General features: G+C 39.7%; 1 protein-coding gene across 3 annotated transcripts; it reads right to left on the reverse strand.

The window, feature by feature from the left end:
• Positions 1–3,501: 3,501 nt before the first annotated feature.
• Positions 3,502–14,763, reverse strand: LOC122084388 (subtilisin-like protease SBT4.5). 3 transcript variants are annotated; one of them, XM_042652608.1, is made up of 4 exons: positions 14,574–14,763; positions 13,830–13,924; positions 4,765–5,179; positions 3,502–4,048 (listed from the first exon to the last, which is right to left on the reverse strand). In XM_042652608.1, exons 3-4 carry the CDS (start codon positions 4,911–4,913, stop codon positions 3,643–3,645), a joined length of 555 nt encoding a protein of 184 aa, XP_042508542.1. In that variant the 5' UTR covers positions 4,914–5,179; positions 13,830–13,924; positions 14,574–14,763; the 3' UTR covers positions 3,502–3,642. The 3 variants fall into 3 exon arrangements, with proteins under 3 accessions (XP_042508542.1, XP_042508543.1, XP_042508544.1); XM_042652609.1 differs by lacking the exon at positions 4,765–5,179 and adding an exon at positions 14,098–14,214; XM_042652610.1 differs by lacking the exon at positions 4,765–5,179.
• Between the last annotated feature and the right edge of the window lie 1,689 nt (positions 14,764–16,452).

Consider the following 16,452-nt stretch of genomic DNA (forward strand, 5'->3'; position numbering starts at 1 on the left):
GGGTTTTCTGAGCACCTCTTTGATCTGGAGGCCAAGACCAGATTCTAGAAAGCTACTGAAAATCAGGAGAAGTTACGTGCCCAAAAATCCAGGGCTAGATGGCTGAGGGAAGGTGACCGATGTTCGAGATTTTTTCGTGTTATGGCCAGGGTAAAAGGATCTAAAAATTCCATTGGGAATAATGTTTGGGATAATGGTGATGTGATTTCTAATCAGAAGCAACTAGGCAGGTACATTGCTGAATTTTATGCAAGCTTTCATAGGCGTGTGGACCTGGATAGCCACCCCCAGCTGTTGAACTGCATTCCCAGGGTGATACAAGACTCGGATCGTCTAACCTTGGACTTAATTCCATTGGATGACAAGATAAAATGAGCTATATGGGACTTGGACCCTGATAGTTTGCCAAGGCCTGATGGACACTCAGGAGCCTTCTTTAGGACTTGTTGGGAAGTCATCGGCTTTGATGTGTGCAGAGCAGTGAAGGGCTTCTTCTCTTCAGGTATTCTTCCTAAAGGCATTAATAATAATAATTTTCTATTGCTTATTCTAAAGGTAGAGGGAGCCAGCTCGCTAGATAAATTTTTCCCTTTGTGTATGGAGAATTTTTTTGACAAATTATTATCTAAAGTCATGGCTAGTAGTATCTCTGATGTCCTGTCCCAAATTATTTCTATAGAGCAAGGAGCTTTCCATAAAGGAAAATTTATTCAATCAAATATTGGGTTAGCTTCTGAGCTTTTTAACCTTACAAGAAATTCCTCCAGAGGTGGTGGCCTTGGGTTGAAGATTGACATAAGAAAGACATTTGATATCCTTTCCTGGGATTTCTTGTTTCAAGTTCTCAGTAGGTTTGGGTTCTCTGAGACCATGATTGGGTGGATCCATGCTATTTTAAAATCAGCCAAGATCTTAGTTCTTCTCAACAGAGGCCCAGTGGGGGTTTTTTGATGTTAGTAGAGGGCTCAAATAGGGAGACCCCATCTCTCCGCTACTATTTATTATTGCCGAAGAGGTTCTGTGCCATGGTCTCAGGGAGATGGTAGACAAAGGGCTTATTAAATCTATTGTTGGTCCGCACGGTGTTGTAGTCCCATCTCACTTACTTTTTGTTGACGACGTGTTCATCTTTATGAATGCTTCTAAAAGGTACGATAGAAATCTGAAGAAATTCCTTAATTTATACCAAAACTACTCTGGCTAGTTTTTCAATCTCGGAAATAGCAAGTTATTTTTGGGGAAGATTCCTTCAGTCAGAAAGTAGTGGTTAGCTGAGGAATTAGCTATTCCTTGTAATTTCCCTACCAAGTACTTGGGCATGGAAATCTTCCATGGAAGAGTTAAAAGGGACCCTCTCCTCCCAGTGATGGACAGAAATAAAGCTAAGCTGGCCGGCTGGAAAGGAAAACTTCTTTCTATGGCTAGTAGGGTGGATCTCATGAAATTTGTAATTTCTAGAATGCATTATATAGTTTCTCAGTTTATTAGTGGCCTGCATCGTTAATCAAATGTCTAGAGAAATGGATAAGAAGCTTCATCTGGACAGGGGAGATTGATTCTACTAAAGCCATCACTGTGAGATGGGATCAGGTTTGCGAACCTAAGAAGGAGGGTGGCCTTGGCTTGAGAAGACTTTGGGATGTGAACAAGGCTCTTCTTGCAAAATTATCTTGGAAGATCAAACATGAAGACTCTCAGCTGAGCAGGATTATCAGGGCAATGTTTCTCTCTGCCTCTGGTGGTATAAAGAGGGGTCACAAAAGCTCCTCTATTTGTCCTGGGGTGAGGAGAATGTGGCATTTTGTGTTTGAAAATGAGAGATGGATTATTGGTGATAGCAGCACCATTGGCTTCTGGAGAGACAACCGGTGGGATCCTAAATCATTTTTCAAGGCTTCTGGTCTCAGCGAGGAAACTTTTACTAACCTCAACCACTCTGTAGTTGCTTTCATTCAGCAAGGGTCTTTGGCATTGCCCCAAGTTGACTCTGCTCCGTTAAATGATTTTCTTAGATCCATTAAGTCCATCAATCTCCCCTCTATTGCTATGGAGGATCGGTGTTTGTGGAGCTTCGAGCCGATGGGGAGCTTCTTTGTGAGGTTTGCCTGGGACGGTTTGAGAACTCGCACTTCGTAGGTATCTTGATCTAATCTTTTATGGAAAGAGAACCTTCCTCCTAGGCTCTCTCTACTAAGTTGGCGCTGGATTCATGGGAAGTTGCCTTCAGACGATTTGATTCAATCTAGAGGGATTCATCTTTAATCGAGATGCGATCTTTAAGGTTCGTCTTCTGAATCATTTCTTCATATTTTCCTTGAATGCGACTTTTCTCTTGAGCTATGGAAAGGTATCTTGGATCTGTTCAATATGGCTTGGGTGAGGCCAAGTTCTCTGGGTGAGCTGATTACCTGGTGGCGGAATAAGGAGAATAGATGGTCTTTCAGAGACGCCTGGGAGGTAGGGTTGTTTGCTATCATTGATGCTATCTGGTTTGAAAGAAATCAGAGACAATTTGAGGGGAATTCACGTAGCCATGTGATGATCATTCACGCTGTAAGAGGGGAGATAGGTTTCATTTGTAGCAAAATGAAGATTATTTCTAAATCTGCAGAAGATCTGGTCATTAGCAGAAGGTTCAACTTGCCTTTATCTTCCCAGCTTTCTCGATCTATATTGGATGTCCATTGGTGCAAACCTATGGAATCCTGGGTAAAGCTCAATGTTGAAGGTTGCTCTCTTGGGAATCATGGCAGAGCTGAAGGAGGAGGGATCTTCAAGGACCACGAGGGTAGGAAACTACTGTGTTTCAATTTTTTCCTTGGGATCTCTACTAGCTTCTCAGTGGATATTTGGAGCATTATCAAGGGATTAAAGCTTGCTCGCGAGATAGATATTAGGCGCCTTTGGATTGAGTCTGATTCCTCTATTGCTGTTTCTCTTTTTCACCATAGGCTAATTCCATGGTATATGCTTCAGGAGTTGTCTCATATCCTTGGCTATTTGAACTCCATTGAGTGGAAGATCTCCCATTGCTTTCAAAAAGCTAACCCAATAAAAAAAATAGACATGCAGCTCTCTCTTCACATTGCTAATGAGTTGTAAGTTGATATTGATGGGCATCCTCACTTTAGATTTATAAATTCTGTGAGATAACGGTTATAATCCTCTACTGATGGCAATACCGAAGGTGGAGGCTCTCTTCTTGCTCTTGTATTTTATTTTTTCTTTCTCCATTTTAATATAACTGATCTTCCAGCAAAAACACTATTAGCTTTTGGAATGGTTACCTGTTGCCAAATCCTACGGATTGAATTCCATTTTCACATAGGGCATTGAGTTATTAGGTTGGTTGCTTTGAGCAATTAAAGATTAAAGAAGAAGTCGTAAGTAAAAAGCATAACAGGCTTACCAAAAAAAATATATATATATTAATAATAGACCAAAAAGGCAAATAATGCCTTTTTAAAGATAATAATATAAATACCATACCAAATACTATTCTTATTCTAAAATAAAATATGCATTCAAACTTAAAGGTGCAACAAATGACATTCTCATTATAGGTTGAGAATACAAACCAAACACTACCTTATTATCCAAAGCACATTCTACTTTTCATCTGAACTGATTTACATGCTTCTATCAAAGTGAGTGCACAACAATCGGACTTCTCACAGTATGAGTGCCATCAGACCACTCCAGTGACGCAGATGCCATAGAATTGGAAGTGATGACTGATATCTTGTATATTGTGTTTGCTGAACCAACATTCTTAACCATCCTTGTAATATTAATTGCAAAAGGCTTATCTTTCTGTTGTAGTAAAGCTGTCATTGATGGATAATTGAGATCCAACGGCATTCCTTTAGTGCCTTGAGGACAACTGCTGTTATCTCCTGAAATACTTCTAACCCTCTTGGTATCCCATCCTATACTGCAGAGGAATTTGATGTAGTCATCATTTAGGATTTCGTATACCACAACAGGATTTATAGCTTTCACTAGATTGATATGGCCAGCACCAATAACAAATTCAGCATCCGGGTTCCTGGTGGCATTCATTGGCCAAGCGATAGATTGAAATAGAAAATAAGATTGGATCAAAATGAAAACAAATAATTTTACAAGCATATATAGATTGAAGGAGGGTATGACCAGTGGTCACAGTGCAGATTTGATGGCAGAAGGTGACCAATTGGGATGAAAAGATTTTAACATAAGCGGCAGCAGCGGTAGCATGAGGGCACGCCATGAAGGTCCTAGATAATATATTGAACTTCATTTTCCTTTCATCAAGAAAGGAAAGTGAACCTAAAGGTGAAAATGCGGCTAACCCCTGGGGCGCTTATATCTGGCTGTAATATTTTTTGAGAAGACCATGTGATCAGAAAGACAAAGACAAAATGAATGAAGGGAAGTACATATATATATATATATATATTTTGTTTCGGGGTGGAGAGAGAGAGAGAGAGAGAGAGAGACTGGTGCAACGGGATTTGGTCCACAGGAAGAGAATGAAAGAACAGTTGGGGCAGAGGAATCATTTTCTGCCTCACTTTTCAAGATATTTGCTGTAGGGTTTCTGTAGATTAAAAAGTTTGAAAGAGTATAAAATTAGTACAAAGACAAATTAATCTACAATATTATTAGAAAATTACCCTAAACAAATTTCAATGAAATAAGATGACGATGTGTAAAACATTGAATTCATTCTCAGCTACTTCAGCATCATGAAACAACCACCAACGGTTATTGTGAACTTACTTTGTGGAATTCTTGTACGACTTGACCTGCTCTGCAGCTTGGATTTTTATTTGTATTGCAAGTAAAGGATATGGAGAAGCATAGTTAAAATATTTAACCTCTGACATTAACACCCCTAGAGCACCAGTTTCCTTTGCTGCTTCTCCCATACATAACTGATCACACAGCAAAATCTTTCCCTTCACCAAATCACTATCTAAGCAGCGTTTGTAACAAAGTCTGAAACACAAAAGGCAATTATCTTCACTCGTAATTTGTCATCTAGTTAAGAAGATGGAAGAAGCCAGTAGTTAACGAAGGGGGCAATTCATTACTGAGCCCATTGTTCATTACAATCTTCTTCTGCTGATGCAAGAACTTCTTTTCCATATACCAATGGATGGTTTGTTCCAGTAAAAGAATTAATGGAATTACCCTGAAATCGGAAAAATAGTACTTAATTGATTGCATTATGACCGTGGAGACAATGCAGTTTCTGCTGCTATCTATGAACCACTAGCTTAGTAAAGCTAACGGAAGTTATTCCTCAAGCATGATTCCAATTCACAATATCTGAAGTGAATAAAAAATCTGCACAATAGGGCAACAAATCACTTAAATTTTTTATTTATTTTTTTATTTTTGGATCAATCTTCTTGTGCTGTGTTTGATATGCATATTTGGTCGATAATGCATTCCAAGAATTCATACCAAACGTAGCCTTAATTTCAATAAATTCCACTATAGAATTATATTTTTTATTTTAATGCAAGCTGACATATAGTTAAGAAAATAATATTTACATTGTGATAACTAATCCAGTATTAGATAGTGTGGTTAGACAAATATTGTTGGATATTCACTGAGTTTAAATTCTAGGAATTGAAGAAAAATCAGTTTAGTTGTTGCTAGTACCCTAATTAAGACAATCTTCTTCCCCCTCCCTAGTTAATCAAGACAGCATAATGCTTCTTACCTTAAGGACCTTTCCATCTCCTAGGACAACCTTATCAATGATATGGTGGTCAGTATTGCTTGTTACGACAGTTAATATCCAAGGTGCAAAGCTTACGACTGTTTGCGTATCCGGACCATCATTTCTGGTAGACTATGATGTGAGGATGCCTTTTTGTATGGCATGGAATGCCCCAATTGCTATGGAATCTATATCAAATTCAGCCCAAGTTGATGCCCCTATCGAGATCAAGATGATATCTACTCCATCCGCAATGGCATCATCAAAAGCAACAAGGGTATCACTTTCAGCGCAACCATTTGAATTGCAAACTTTGTAAGTTGCAATCCTTGCTGATGGTACACCTCCTCATGCATTCCCTTGGGCTATTCCGTAAAAGCTCGCATTAGATACTAAGTTACCAGCAACTATGGAGGCAGTATGTGTCCCATGTCCATCTGTATCCCTCACTAAATCACTTTCATTAGGGTAAAATCTCGCACCAATGATCTCGCTGTAAAAGATTCATGGATAAATGTTGAGATTAATTTATCTCATCACTGCATATCATATAGATGGAACTAATAGAAATGATAACAGGCCAAGAGAATTACTTGTTGCATGTAAAACTATTGCCGCCTTTACAAACACCCTTCCATTTCTTAGGAGGATGGCCAAATACTTCGTCACTAAAACTTTCAGATTCTGGCCATATTCCACCATCAAGAACAGCAATAATCACATCACTCTCAGCCTTGGGTATTCTTTTCACAGCCGTGGACAAACCGAGGAAGTCCCAGGACCTAGATGTGTGAAGTTGGAGAGTCCTACTAGAAGAAACAGATACTACACCTTCTTTTCTTGATATGACACGAAAGATATTATGATCATATCTATTGTCTTAAAACTGAAACATAATTAAGAAATTAAAGATATGGAGCCACTAACTGGCATGCTTTTGTTTCTCTTGTTCATTGAGTTTTACTGCAAATCCATTAAAACTTTTTTGGTTGCTTCGCACAAAGTTGTTGGTTATATTGTGGCACAAAGAGAGTGATGTCATTGGTAAGAATTTGGAAATTTTTATATTAGCTTACTTCAATGTAACCAACCGTGGTTATATAGAATTATAATCATCCTATATGGTACATATATATAAAAACAAAATATTATTGCATATAACACAAAAGCTCATTATGACATAGACATGACTGTTACAATTTAGGGGTTGCCCCTTACTGGAGTAGCAATACGGTGGATTAGAAGTGTCATTCCGTAGACCGGCGCGGTCGGCGCCAAGGAAGAAAGGAGATCTCGCTTTGCTTTGGAGCTTCTTCTGAGCTTCCGATCTACTGATAATGAACATCTAGATCCAACATTCGATCTTCACTGCGGATTTGTCGGCGCCAAGGAAAGGAGAGAAAGGTAAGTTACAGGTTCGGTTGTTCCAGCAGTAAGGAAGAAGAAGAGAAGAAGAGAAGAAGAAGAAGAAGAAGAAGAAGAAGAAGAAGTGCAGATCTGAGCAGATCCGAGCAGATCCGAGCAGATCTGAAAACTCTTCTTCACTGAATTTCAGCTCCACCGAACTCCGATCAGATCCAACACACCGAACACTGAAGAACTGATTTCTCTGGTGCGTTCTTTGATTCTCGGTTCAACCACAAAAGCAGGTTCCTCTGTTTTCTCTGGATCAGTCCAGCCCTTGCTGATTTCACCGAACACACCGATCAGTCCAGCCCTTGCTGATTTCTCTGGATCTGAAGAACTCCGATCAGTCCAGCCTCTCTTTCTGTCTTCGTCAGGTCACTAGACCATGCATGGAGGAGAGAGAGTGTCTGGTGATTCAGGGGAGAATGGAGCTATGGCTGTGGAGGATGACGATGGTGGAGCTCGGGAGTCTCTGGATCGTGGTCCAGATGGTCCTCCACAGGATGAAAGGCACAAGGATGCAGGCCAGCGACGTACATATGCAAAAGCCTTGGGTTTTTCGTCTTGGCCTGCCATTGACACTCTCCCAGAGCCGATTTAGGTAGGGAGTAAAAGACGAGTAATGATCCCGCAGAGAGACTATGAATTGAAGAGACAAAATTTTCGTTTTGCCTTAATCGGTAGGGTTAACTTCCGATTGATCTCTTTGGATGGTTTGAGAGCGGAGGCTCGGGAAAAATGGAATCTCAGTCAAGGGGTGCTTATGCATCCATTGGGAAAAGGTTATGTAATTTTTCAATTTCAGTGCGAGGGCGACAAGGCAGCGGTGTGGCGAAGGTCTCCCCTTAGGATTGGTGATCAGGTATTCGATTTCAACATTGGAAACCTGATTTTAATATTCACGAGAAGCAACTTCTCACAAAGCTTGTATGGATACGGTTTCCTGATCTCCCGCTTGAATACTGGCACGAAAATGTGTTATTGTCTATAGCAAAGGCAGTAGGGCGCCCTGTGTCCCTAGACAGACGAACAAGACAAGGCATTCTTGGCTTCTTTGCGAGAGTGCTGGTGGAGGTTGATATCTCTGACTTGGCAGAGAGGGTGGAGGAAGTACAGGTGGAAAGATTAGAACCAGGTACATCTCAGGTGTATGGTTTCTGTCAAAAGGTGGTGTATGAAGATAATGTGGAGCGTTGTGGATACTGTAAACGAGTCGGACATTTGATTTCCAAGTGTAGGCTGAAAAGATTGGATGATGAAAAGCAATGTGCGGCTGATAAATTAGCAAAGGTTCCAGGGGCGGTATATGTTGAAGATGGAGTCAACTCAGGTGGGAGTAACTCGGTGAGAGAGTCTCTTTCTAGGGGAAGATCTTTGCCACATCAGCAGAATAATTTTGATCCTATTCAAGATCAAATCTCTCCTAATTCAAATTCGTCTAAGGCTGGGGGAGATATTCAAATAATTTTGAATCCTTCCAACCCTGTCTCAAACGTTTTAGGAAAGGAGTCCAACGGAGATGAAAATTATGGAATTAAGGAAGGCTTTGTGTCAGGGACGGTTATAGAATTAGAGTCTGATTCTAATCCTATAAATAAGGAAGGAGAGATTTCTAATATTCTACCTAAGGAAGGAGATGTATTTCGAATGGATGAGGGATCGGATGTTGACTCTGATCCAAACCCAACTGAGAACCCGCTCCATGGAGTTCCTGGTGATCCGCCAGTGGATCCATTGGGGGGGAACGAACCCAGAATGGGGCTTACTCCTGTGGGCGAGGTTGCTGTTCCGGAGGGGAGGTATCCTTCTCGTTATAGAAGGCTCGGTGGGGGTCAAGGACCTGGACGTGGTGTTGCCATGGCCAGTGCTATGCAGCCAGTTGTTGAAGACCCTGGTGAGGATCATGTGGTTTCTTCTTTTCCCAGGGTGGAATGTTCAAGGGGAACAGTCTCTATTGTGCATTCAGAAATTATAAGAATGGATACGGTGGCAGTGGCTCGGGAGAAGGAGGCCGGAGGTATGCTTGAGGGTGGAAAGCAAAGAAAGAAAACAGGTAGTCAGGCTAAAAAGTCTGATAAAAATCAATTCTCTAAGAAGTAATTCATGAAGATTCTGTATTGGAACATTCGGGGTGTTAGGAAGGCAGCAGGGTTGTGCGCTTTACGTCTACTGGTGAAGGAGCATGCCCCGGATGTGTTATGCTTGGCTGAACCCATGGTTCAGGTATGTAAATTTCCTGTTATTTTCTTTAGTCGGTTGGGGTATGCTGTGGATTTCATTCATAATTTTCGGGATGACAAAGTCCCAAATTTATGGATTATATGGAAGTTGGGGGTTTCGAGACCAGTTGTTGCAGGTCTGTCTGATCAATATATATCAGTCATCTTTGATTGGCCAGGTAGTAAAGTGGGTATTTCTTTTGTACATGCAAGTTCTTTTAAAATTATGCGGAGGCAATTGTGGTTAGATTTGGAGTTGCCGATATCTGCTTTGGTTCCGTGGTCTGTGATGGGGGATTTCAATGCAACCCTGTTCTCGCATGAGAAAAGAGGTCCTGGTAAGTTTAATCTTGGATCAGCTGCTGAATTCCAGGCAATGGTTGATGCGTGTGAATTGCTTTCTATCCCTTCTCAGGGAAAGAAATTCACTTGGACTAATAATCGTCGAAGGGGTCATGCAGTTGCAGTGTTGGATCGGAGTTTTTGTAATGGGAAGTGGATAGATGTGTTTAGAAATGTGAAGCAGCGTGTTTATCAGATCATGCCCCTTTAATTGTTGTCTCTGATGATGTTCAAAGACCTACAAATATCCCCTTTAGATTCCATAGCTTTTGGATGGAAAATGATCAATTTATCTCTGTGGTTGAGGAAGCTTGGAAAACTTCGATAGGGGGTAATCCAATTTTCGTTCTGGCACAAAAATTAAAGCAGGTCAAGGAGAATTTAAAGGTTTGGGCGAGGGCCAATTTTCCTAACCTCAATGATGAGGTCGATAAAGCAAAGCTGAAATTAAAGAAGGTTCAAGATATGATAGAGGTGGCTGGGATGAATGATGAATTATTTAACAGAGAGGCAGATGCAAAAACAGTATTATTGAAGGCCAACCAAATGTACGAGAAGTTGTGGGCTGAAAAAGCTAAACTGAGATGGATGAAAAATGGAGATTGTAACTCGAAGATTTTTCATCTCTCCGTGAAGCTTAGGAGGTTGAAAAATCAGATAACCTCCCTAAAAAAGGAAGATGGAACTTGGGTTTCAGACCAACAGGGAATATCGTTTTATGTCGCTGATTTTTTTTGAGAAATTTCATGAGGCTGATGAAATCACGGTTCATAATGACCTTCTTGATAATATTCCCAGAGTGTTGGAGGAGGAGGACGTGGCAGGATTGGAGATTGTCCCGAGTGGGGACGAAATAAAACAAGCTGTTTGGGATTTAGATCCTGTTAGCTCTCCAGGTCCTGATGGGTTCCCAGGTAGTTTCTTCAGGCGATGTTGGACTATTGTTGAGGGTGATTTTTGCAGGGCAGTGAAAAAATTCTTTGAGGAAGGGCGGCTTCCTAAAGGAATAAATAACTGCTTTATTTCCTTGATCCCCAAAGTTGAGGGGGCGGCCTCTCTAGATAGGTTTCGACCTATATGTATGGGGAATTTTTATTGCAAAGTGATATCAAAAATTCTATCTTCAAGATTACTTGTTGTTTTGCCTAAATTGATTTCGGAAGAGCAAGGCGCTTTCCAGCAGGGTAAAATAATTTCAGCAAATATCAGCCTCGCCTCAGAACTGTCAAATTTGATGCATTCTTCAGTTGGGGGTGGTGGAATGGGACTGAAGCTCGATGTTCAAAAGGCGTATGACTCTCTAGCTTGGGAATTCCTCTTTGCAGTTCTGTGCAAATTTGGGTTCTCATCTAGGTGGATTTCTTGGATTCACAACCTTCTTCTATCCTCCAGAGTATCAATTTTGGTGAACGGTGGCCCGGTGGGGTTCTTTGGGGTTGGTAGAGGTCTCCGACAAGGAGATCCTTTGTCTCCCTTTTTATTTATTCTGGCAGAAGAGGTTCTCTGTAGAGGTCTTAGAAGCATGGTTCAGAATGGTTTGATAAAGTCTCTTCCTGGGCCTCGAGGTGTGTTAACTCCCTCCCATTTATTGTTTGCTGATGACATTTTCATTTTCATTAATGCATCTGCTCAGTTTGTCAAAAATCTTAAGGCTTTTCTTGATAAATATCAGGCATTCTCTGCCCAGATATTTAATCTAGAAAAAAGTAGTTTGTTCTTTGGAAAGGTTGCCCCTCACAGGAAACATTTTATAAGTACTTTTATGGGAATCCAATCTGCAAGGCAGCCTACTAAATATTTAGGTGTGGAGCTCTTCAAGGGGAGAGTTCAACGGGACCACATGTTACCGCTGATGGATAAAATCAAGAAGAGGTTATCGGGATGGAAGGGTCGGATTCTCTCCATGGCTGGTAGGGTGGAGCTGGTTAAATCAGTGATTTCAAGCATACCAATTCATAATTTTGGGATTTATTGGTGGCCAGGAAGCTCAATAAAATTAGTAGAAAAGTGGATGCGAAACTTCATATGGTCTGGTGACATGAAGACAGGGAAGAAGATAGTGGTGAAGTGGGATGAGGTATGTAAACCTACCAGGGAAGGCGGTCTTGGCATTAGGAGGTTGCGAGATGTTAATTTTGCATGCCTGTGCAAATTAGCATGGCAAATCAAACATGGAAATTCTCTAATGAGTGTTTTCTTTCGTGCCCGTTTTCTGAAGATTGATGGTTCGCTGAAAACTACCTACTTTTCCTCTTCGATATGGCCTGGTCTTAAAAAGGTGTGGCGGTGGGTACAGTCTCATGAGCAATGGACTGTTGGGAATGGTCAGAGGATAAATTTTTGGAAAGATAGCTGGCTGGGAAAGAAGTCTATTGAGGAGATGTATGGTTTGCAGTTAGATATCTTAGATTCGATGCAGGCAAAGGTTTCTGATTTCATTTGCCAAGATGAGTGGAATTTTCCCCAGGTGAGCTCTGAATTTTTTCAAAATATCTTTGATCAGGCCAAGGATATCATAATTTCAGATCTGGATGATATTTGTCATTGGGAATTAAATTCATCTGGAGTTTTTACAATAAAATCGGCTTGGGAAAAAGTAAGACGGGAATCGCCAAAGGTGGGGTGGTATTCATTGATTTGGAATTCTCATCTTCAGCCTCGCCAATCGGTGTTTGGATGGAGAATGTTGAAAAATAAGCTCGCTACTGATGATAATGTGAAAAAGAGAGGGGTTTCATTGCCATCTCAGTGCACTCTCTGTGGCATAGCGGAAGAGTCAATAAATCATACCATGTATGAATGCTCTTTTGCAGTTTTCATGTGGCAGAAATTTCGTTGTTGTTTTGGGTTTAGGTGGCCTGGATTTGAAGGAGTTGAAAGTTTGATAGCTTGGTGGAAAGATCAGGCCAAGAAGACCATCTTTAAAGGGGTGTGGCTGAAGGGTTTTGTTTTAATCCCTTACTTTACTTGGTTGGAGAGGAATGGAAGAAAATTCGAAGGAATCTCAAAATCAAAAGAGCATTGTTTTGGACAAGTGAAGAGAGAAATTAGCTGCCAAGAGCTGGTTCATTCAGGGGCAGCCATCTCAATTTCGGATCTTGTCACTGCAAGAAGATTGGGTATTTCAGGGGTGCGGAGAAGGCCTCGGGAAATCTTCAATATTTTCTGGTGCCCTCCTAATCCAGGTTGGATAAAAATCAATTCGGATGGTTGCTCTATTGGTAATCCAGGGAAGTCTGGAGCAGGGGGAATCCTTCGCAATGAAAAGGCAGAGGTAGTGGCAAATTTCAGAAAATTTCTAGGAACTCGCACAAATTTTGAGGCTGAATTTTTAGCGCTTATGATAGGGATTGAATTAGCTAAGCAGCATAATGTGAAACGGCTCTGGATAGAATGTGATTCAGTTGCAGTTGTGACTATTTTTCAGAAGAGGCAAAGTCCATGGATAGCTCGGCAAAGATGGATAAATTGTATTTCTTATTTGGAGGATGTGGAATGGAAAATAACGCATTGCTATAGGGAAGCAAATTCAGTGGCGGATTTTTTGTCAAAGTCAGCTGCTCGTTTTGAAGTGTCAGAGCCGATTTCAATTTGGCCAACTCTGGTTCAAATGGAATTAGACATGGATGCATCGGGTCGGCCTAGGTTCAGATTCACCTAGGAATTTCTTCTCTTTCCAGATTTTTTGTTTTTGGTGGAGTTGGGTAGTTGCGTAATTCTGCTGATGGCAATGCCGAAGGTGGAGTTTCTGCTTCTCCCTCTCTTCTTAGTGTGAGTGTTGGGTATTTCTCCCTTCCTCATCTGATGTTCTATTTTTTTTCTTTTTTCCTCTTTTTCTTTTAATATACATGACTTTTTAGCGAAAAAGGGGTTGCCCCTTACTGTACAAAGTCAACATTCCCACAACAAGTAAAATCATCATAGAAACAGTTTCATTGTAGCCAACTGTAAAATACCAAACGTGACCTAGTTTACATTTGTTGATGGTTTTTGAATTTAATTATTCAAAAATTTGAAGAATAAAAGAGAACATACTTGAGAATTGAAATAAATTGATTATCTACAGATGTAATAAAAAAGAATGCATATGGAGTGTAATAAATAAGAAAGAAGAGTGTTCTCTGACAAACAAAACTAATTACCTATCCTCAAGAACTTCCTCTAGCATGCTAAGGTGCTGAGATGTTAGTGAATATTCTTCACCTTTAGAAAGTGCACCCATGTACACAATATAGACCTGCACGGCCATCAACAATATAAACATGATCAATACAATAAGATAGAACCAAGAATAAGGATTAAATAATAACCATTAACACTTTTTATGGTAACGATTAAGAACCATTAACACAGAAACATGCAAGAATGATGAGAGAGAGAGAGAGAGAGAGAGAGAGAGAGATTGTTTGCCTTTCTATCTTCTCCAACAGTAGCACAACTAATTCATAGTGCAACAATAAGAAGAACCAGTAGCATCAAGGGATGAGAAAATGAAGAGGCGTGGAAGAAATTTGCCATTGTTGGATCCTGAAGGTAAGTAAATCAAATCTTAATTAGAATCTTAACGAGTTCTGTCTCCCTCTCTCTCTCTCTCTCTCTCCCCCCTCCCCCTCTGTTTGTGTGTGTGTGTGTTCACTAATGCGCTAGAGGGGATCTGGTTCCTTAAATGAAAAAATTTAATAGTAACAAATTTTACCATGAATTGAAACTTTGAGATTCATATCAACACCATAAAAAAATAAAAAATAAAAAAATAAAATTGTGTAAGAGATCAATCTCTTGCATATTCTGATTCTCAAAATAGTTTTCGACCTCAATTGTGCAAGTGCGGAAATGATTTAAAAAGACATTCAAACAACCATTAATAGAGGGAACAAGATGGTTACCTTAGTTTTGCTATCACAAAACCTCCAAGTGGACTTAGCCCTTCAGGCACAAAGTTTGCATTCCACAATAGCTTGTTGGATTTCTGTTCAATTCTCGTAGTGACTAAGTGAGAATCCTTTTTCTAACTCACTAAAGAAGCTGAAGTAGGAATTTTACTTTTTGGTATTCCAGAGTGGGAGAGAGAGTGTGTTTTCTTGTTGTACAAGAGTCACATCTCCTTAATCTTTAAATAAAGAGATCAATCCTTATCTTAAGGGAAGGGTGAGCAGTTATGGTAACTGCTTTAACTCTATAATGACTGTCTACCATAATGACTGTTTACGTAAACACTAAAAAGTGGATAAGGATCAAATTCCTAAAATTTGTGATGTGTAACGTTCAAACCTAGTCAACATCGTGGGCCCACCTCGGTACCTTGATGGACATGTTATTACCAACAATTCCTATTTGTACATCAACGACAATGAAATCAAGATTCATATCATCATGACTTTGAATTCATATCATCATGACATCAGATCAAATTTGATGTCTAGAGATTCCAAAATAATGTGCAACCTCTCAAAAATACACTCCAACTAGAATGTGTTGTTATAGAAGGTGAATCTAAAACTGATGGGATAGGACCCCATTGATATATAATCCATCATGCAATGTAATATTTACCAATATATATATATATATATATGACAAGTAAATGTAATCAAAAACTCCTATTTTAAATAAATAAATTACATATCAGTCCTCCACTGAATATATCACAAGGCACAATATAGGGCATGTGTAAAATTATTGTTAAGTCCCCAATGCACCGAAACTTATATTACAAAGATTCCATAAATTTGATTGGAAAAAAAATATTATTAAAATTTTGATGAAAATAAATAATAAATACATTAATTTTATAAACATTTTATTAGAATGCCATAGGATCCAAATTTTGTCCAATCACATATAGACTTTCCCTCTACGTAATAGTCTCCTCAAGATGGTAGTGGACGCCATGTGGGAGTCTCTTTTGAACACGACTAAACATTGTAAATAAAATGCACCGATATATAGTCAAGGAGACATCAACCATTAGTGCACCAAAAACTCACCATGCATAACCACATCGATAAGGACCCCTTATGTTAAACGACCGACCGTACGCTACCGATGAGAATTTTATTTCCATCAACTGATAGTAACCCACATGAGAAATTCTCGTATGATTCTCTCACACCCTACCTCCACTTAGATGAAGGCTAGTGACCAGGAGACTGATGCAGGCTTGACCAACACATGAAGAAGTTTAGCCCAAGGCCTAGCATTTACCTTAGCCCATGATTATCTTAGTCTTTACTATATAATTTAACGTTCAATCTCAATCATAGAAACTCGAATGTAATCAATGGTGCAGACATCTGAGGAGCTTTCAGGGTTGGAACACTTCACATCCTTAGTGGATTTCCATCTCAAATCCTTTGACTTCTCAATTTGTGAGCTTAAGTTTGACATTTGAGTTAGCATTGGAAAGCTACAAAGAAAGCCCACTTGGAAGTGATTTATCTTGAAACAAGAATCAAGACTTTGAAACTTACATCAAGACCTAGGACAATACAAACTATGTAGCAACCCATGATATTGGGATTGCTCTACCATCTTTCTTTCCTTATCTTGCGTAATCTCAACCTCAGGATCTTAGGGGTAGAAGTTGAGATTTTAGAGTTTTATTTACCTATAAAACGCCACCAAATATAGCATGTATATATAGGATGAGAAAGTTTTTAATTAAATTTGATTAATGAAATTGTGGTTCTCCAATTGAGAGATTCCTTTGAAACCTAGAAGAGTTTCTTTGAAGCCTTGAAGTAGTTTTATTCCATCCTTGAAGAG

This window comes from Macadamia integrifolia, chromosome 7, assembly GCF_013358625.1.
Source record: "Macadamia integrifolia cultivar HAES 741 chromosome 7, SCU_Mint_v3, whole genome shotgun sequence".
NCBI classification, from domain to species: Eukaryota; Viridiplantae; Streptophyta; class Magnoliopsida; order Proteales; family Proteaceae; genus Macadamia; species Macadamia integrifolia.

What these genes read in the sequence shown, in the direction of transcription:
- LOC122084388 (XM_042652608.1), bottom strand. Translation starts at nt 4,913, where the DNA reads ATGGGAGAAGCAGCAAAGGAAACTGGTGCTCTAGGGGTGTTAATGTCA. An exon ending in TCGTACAAGAATTCCACAAA is followed by an intron (nt 4,049 to 4,764) that starts GTAAGTTCACAA and finishes GAATGCCACCAG; the next exon opens with GAACCCGGATGCTGAATTTG.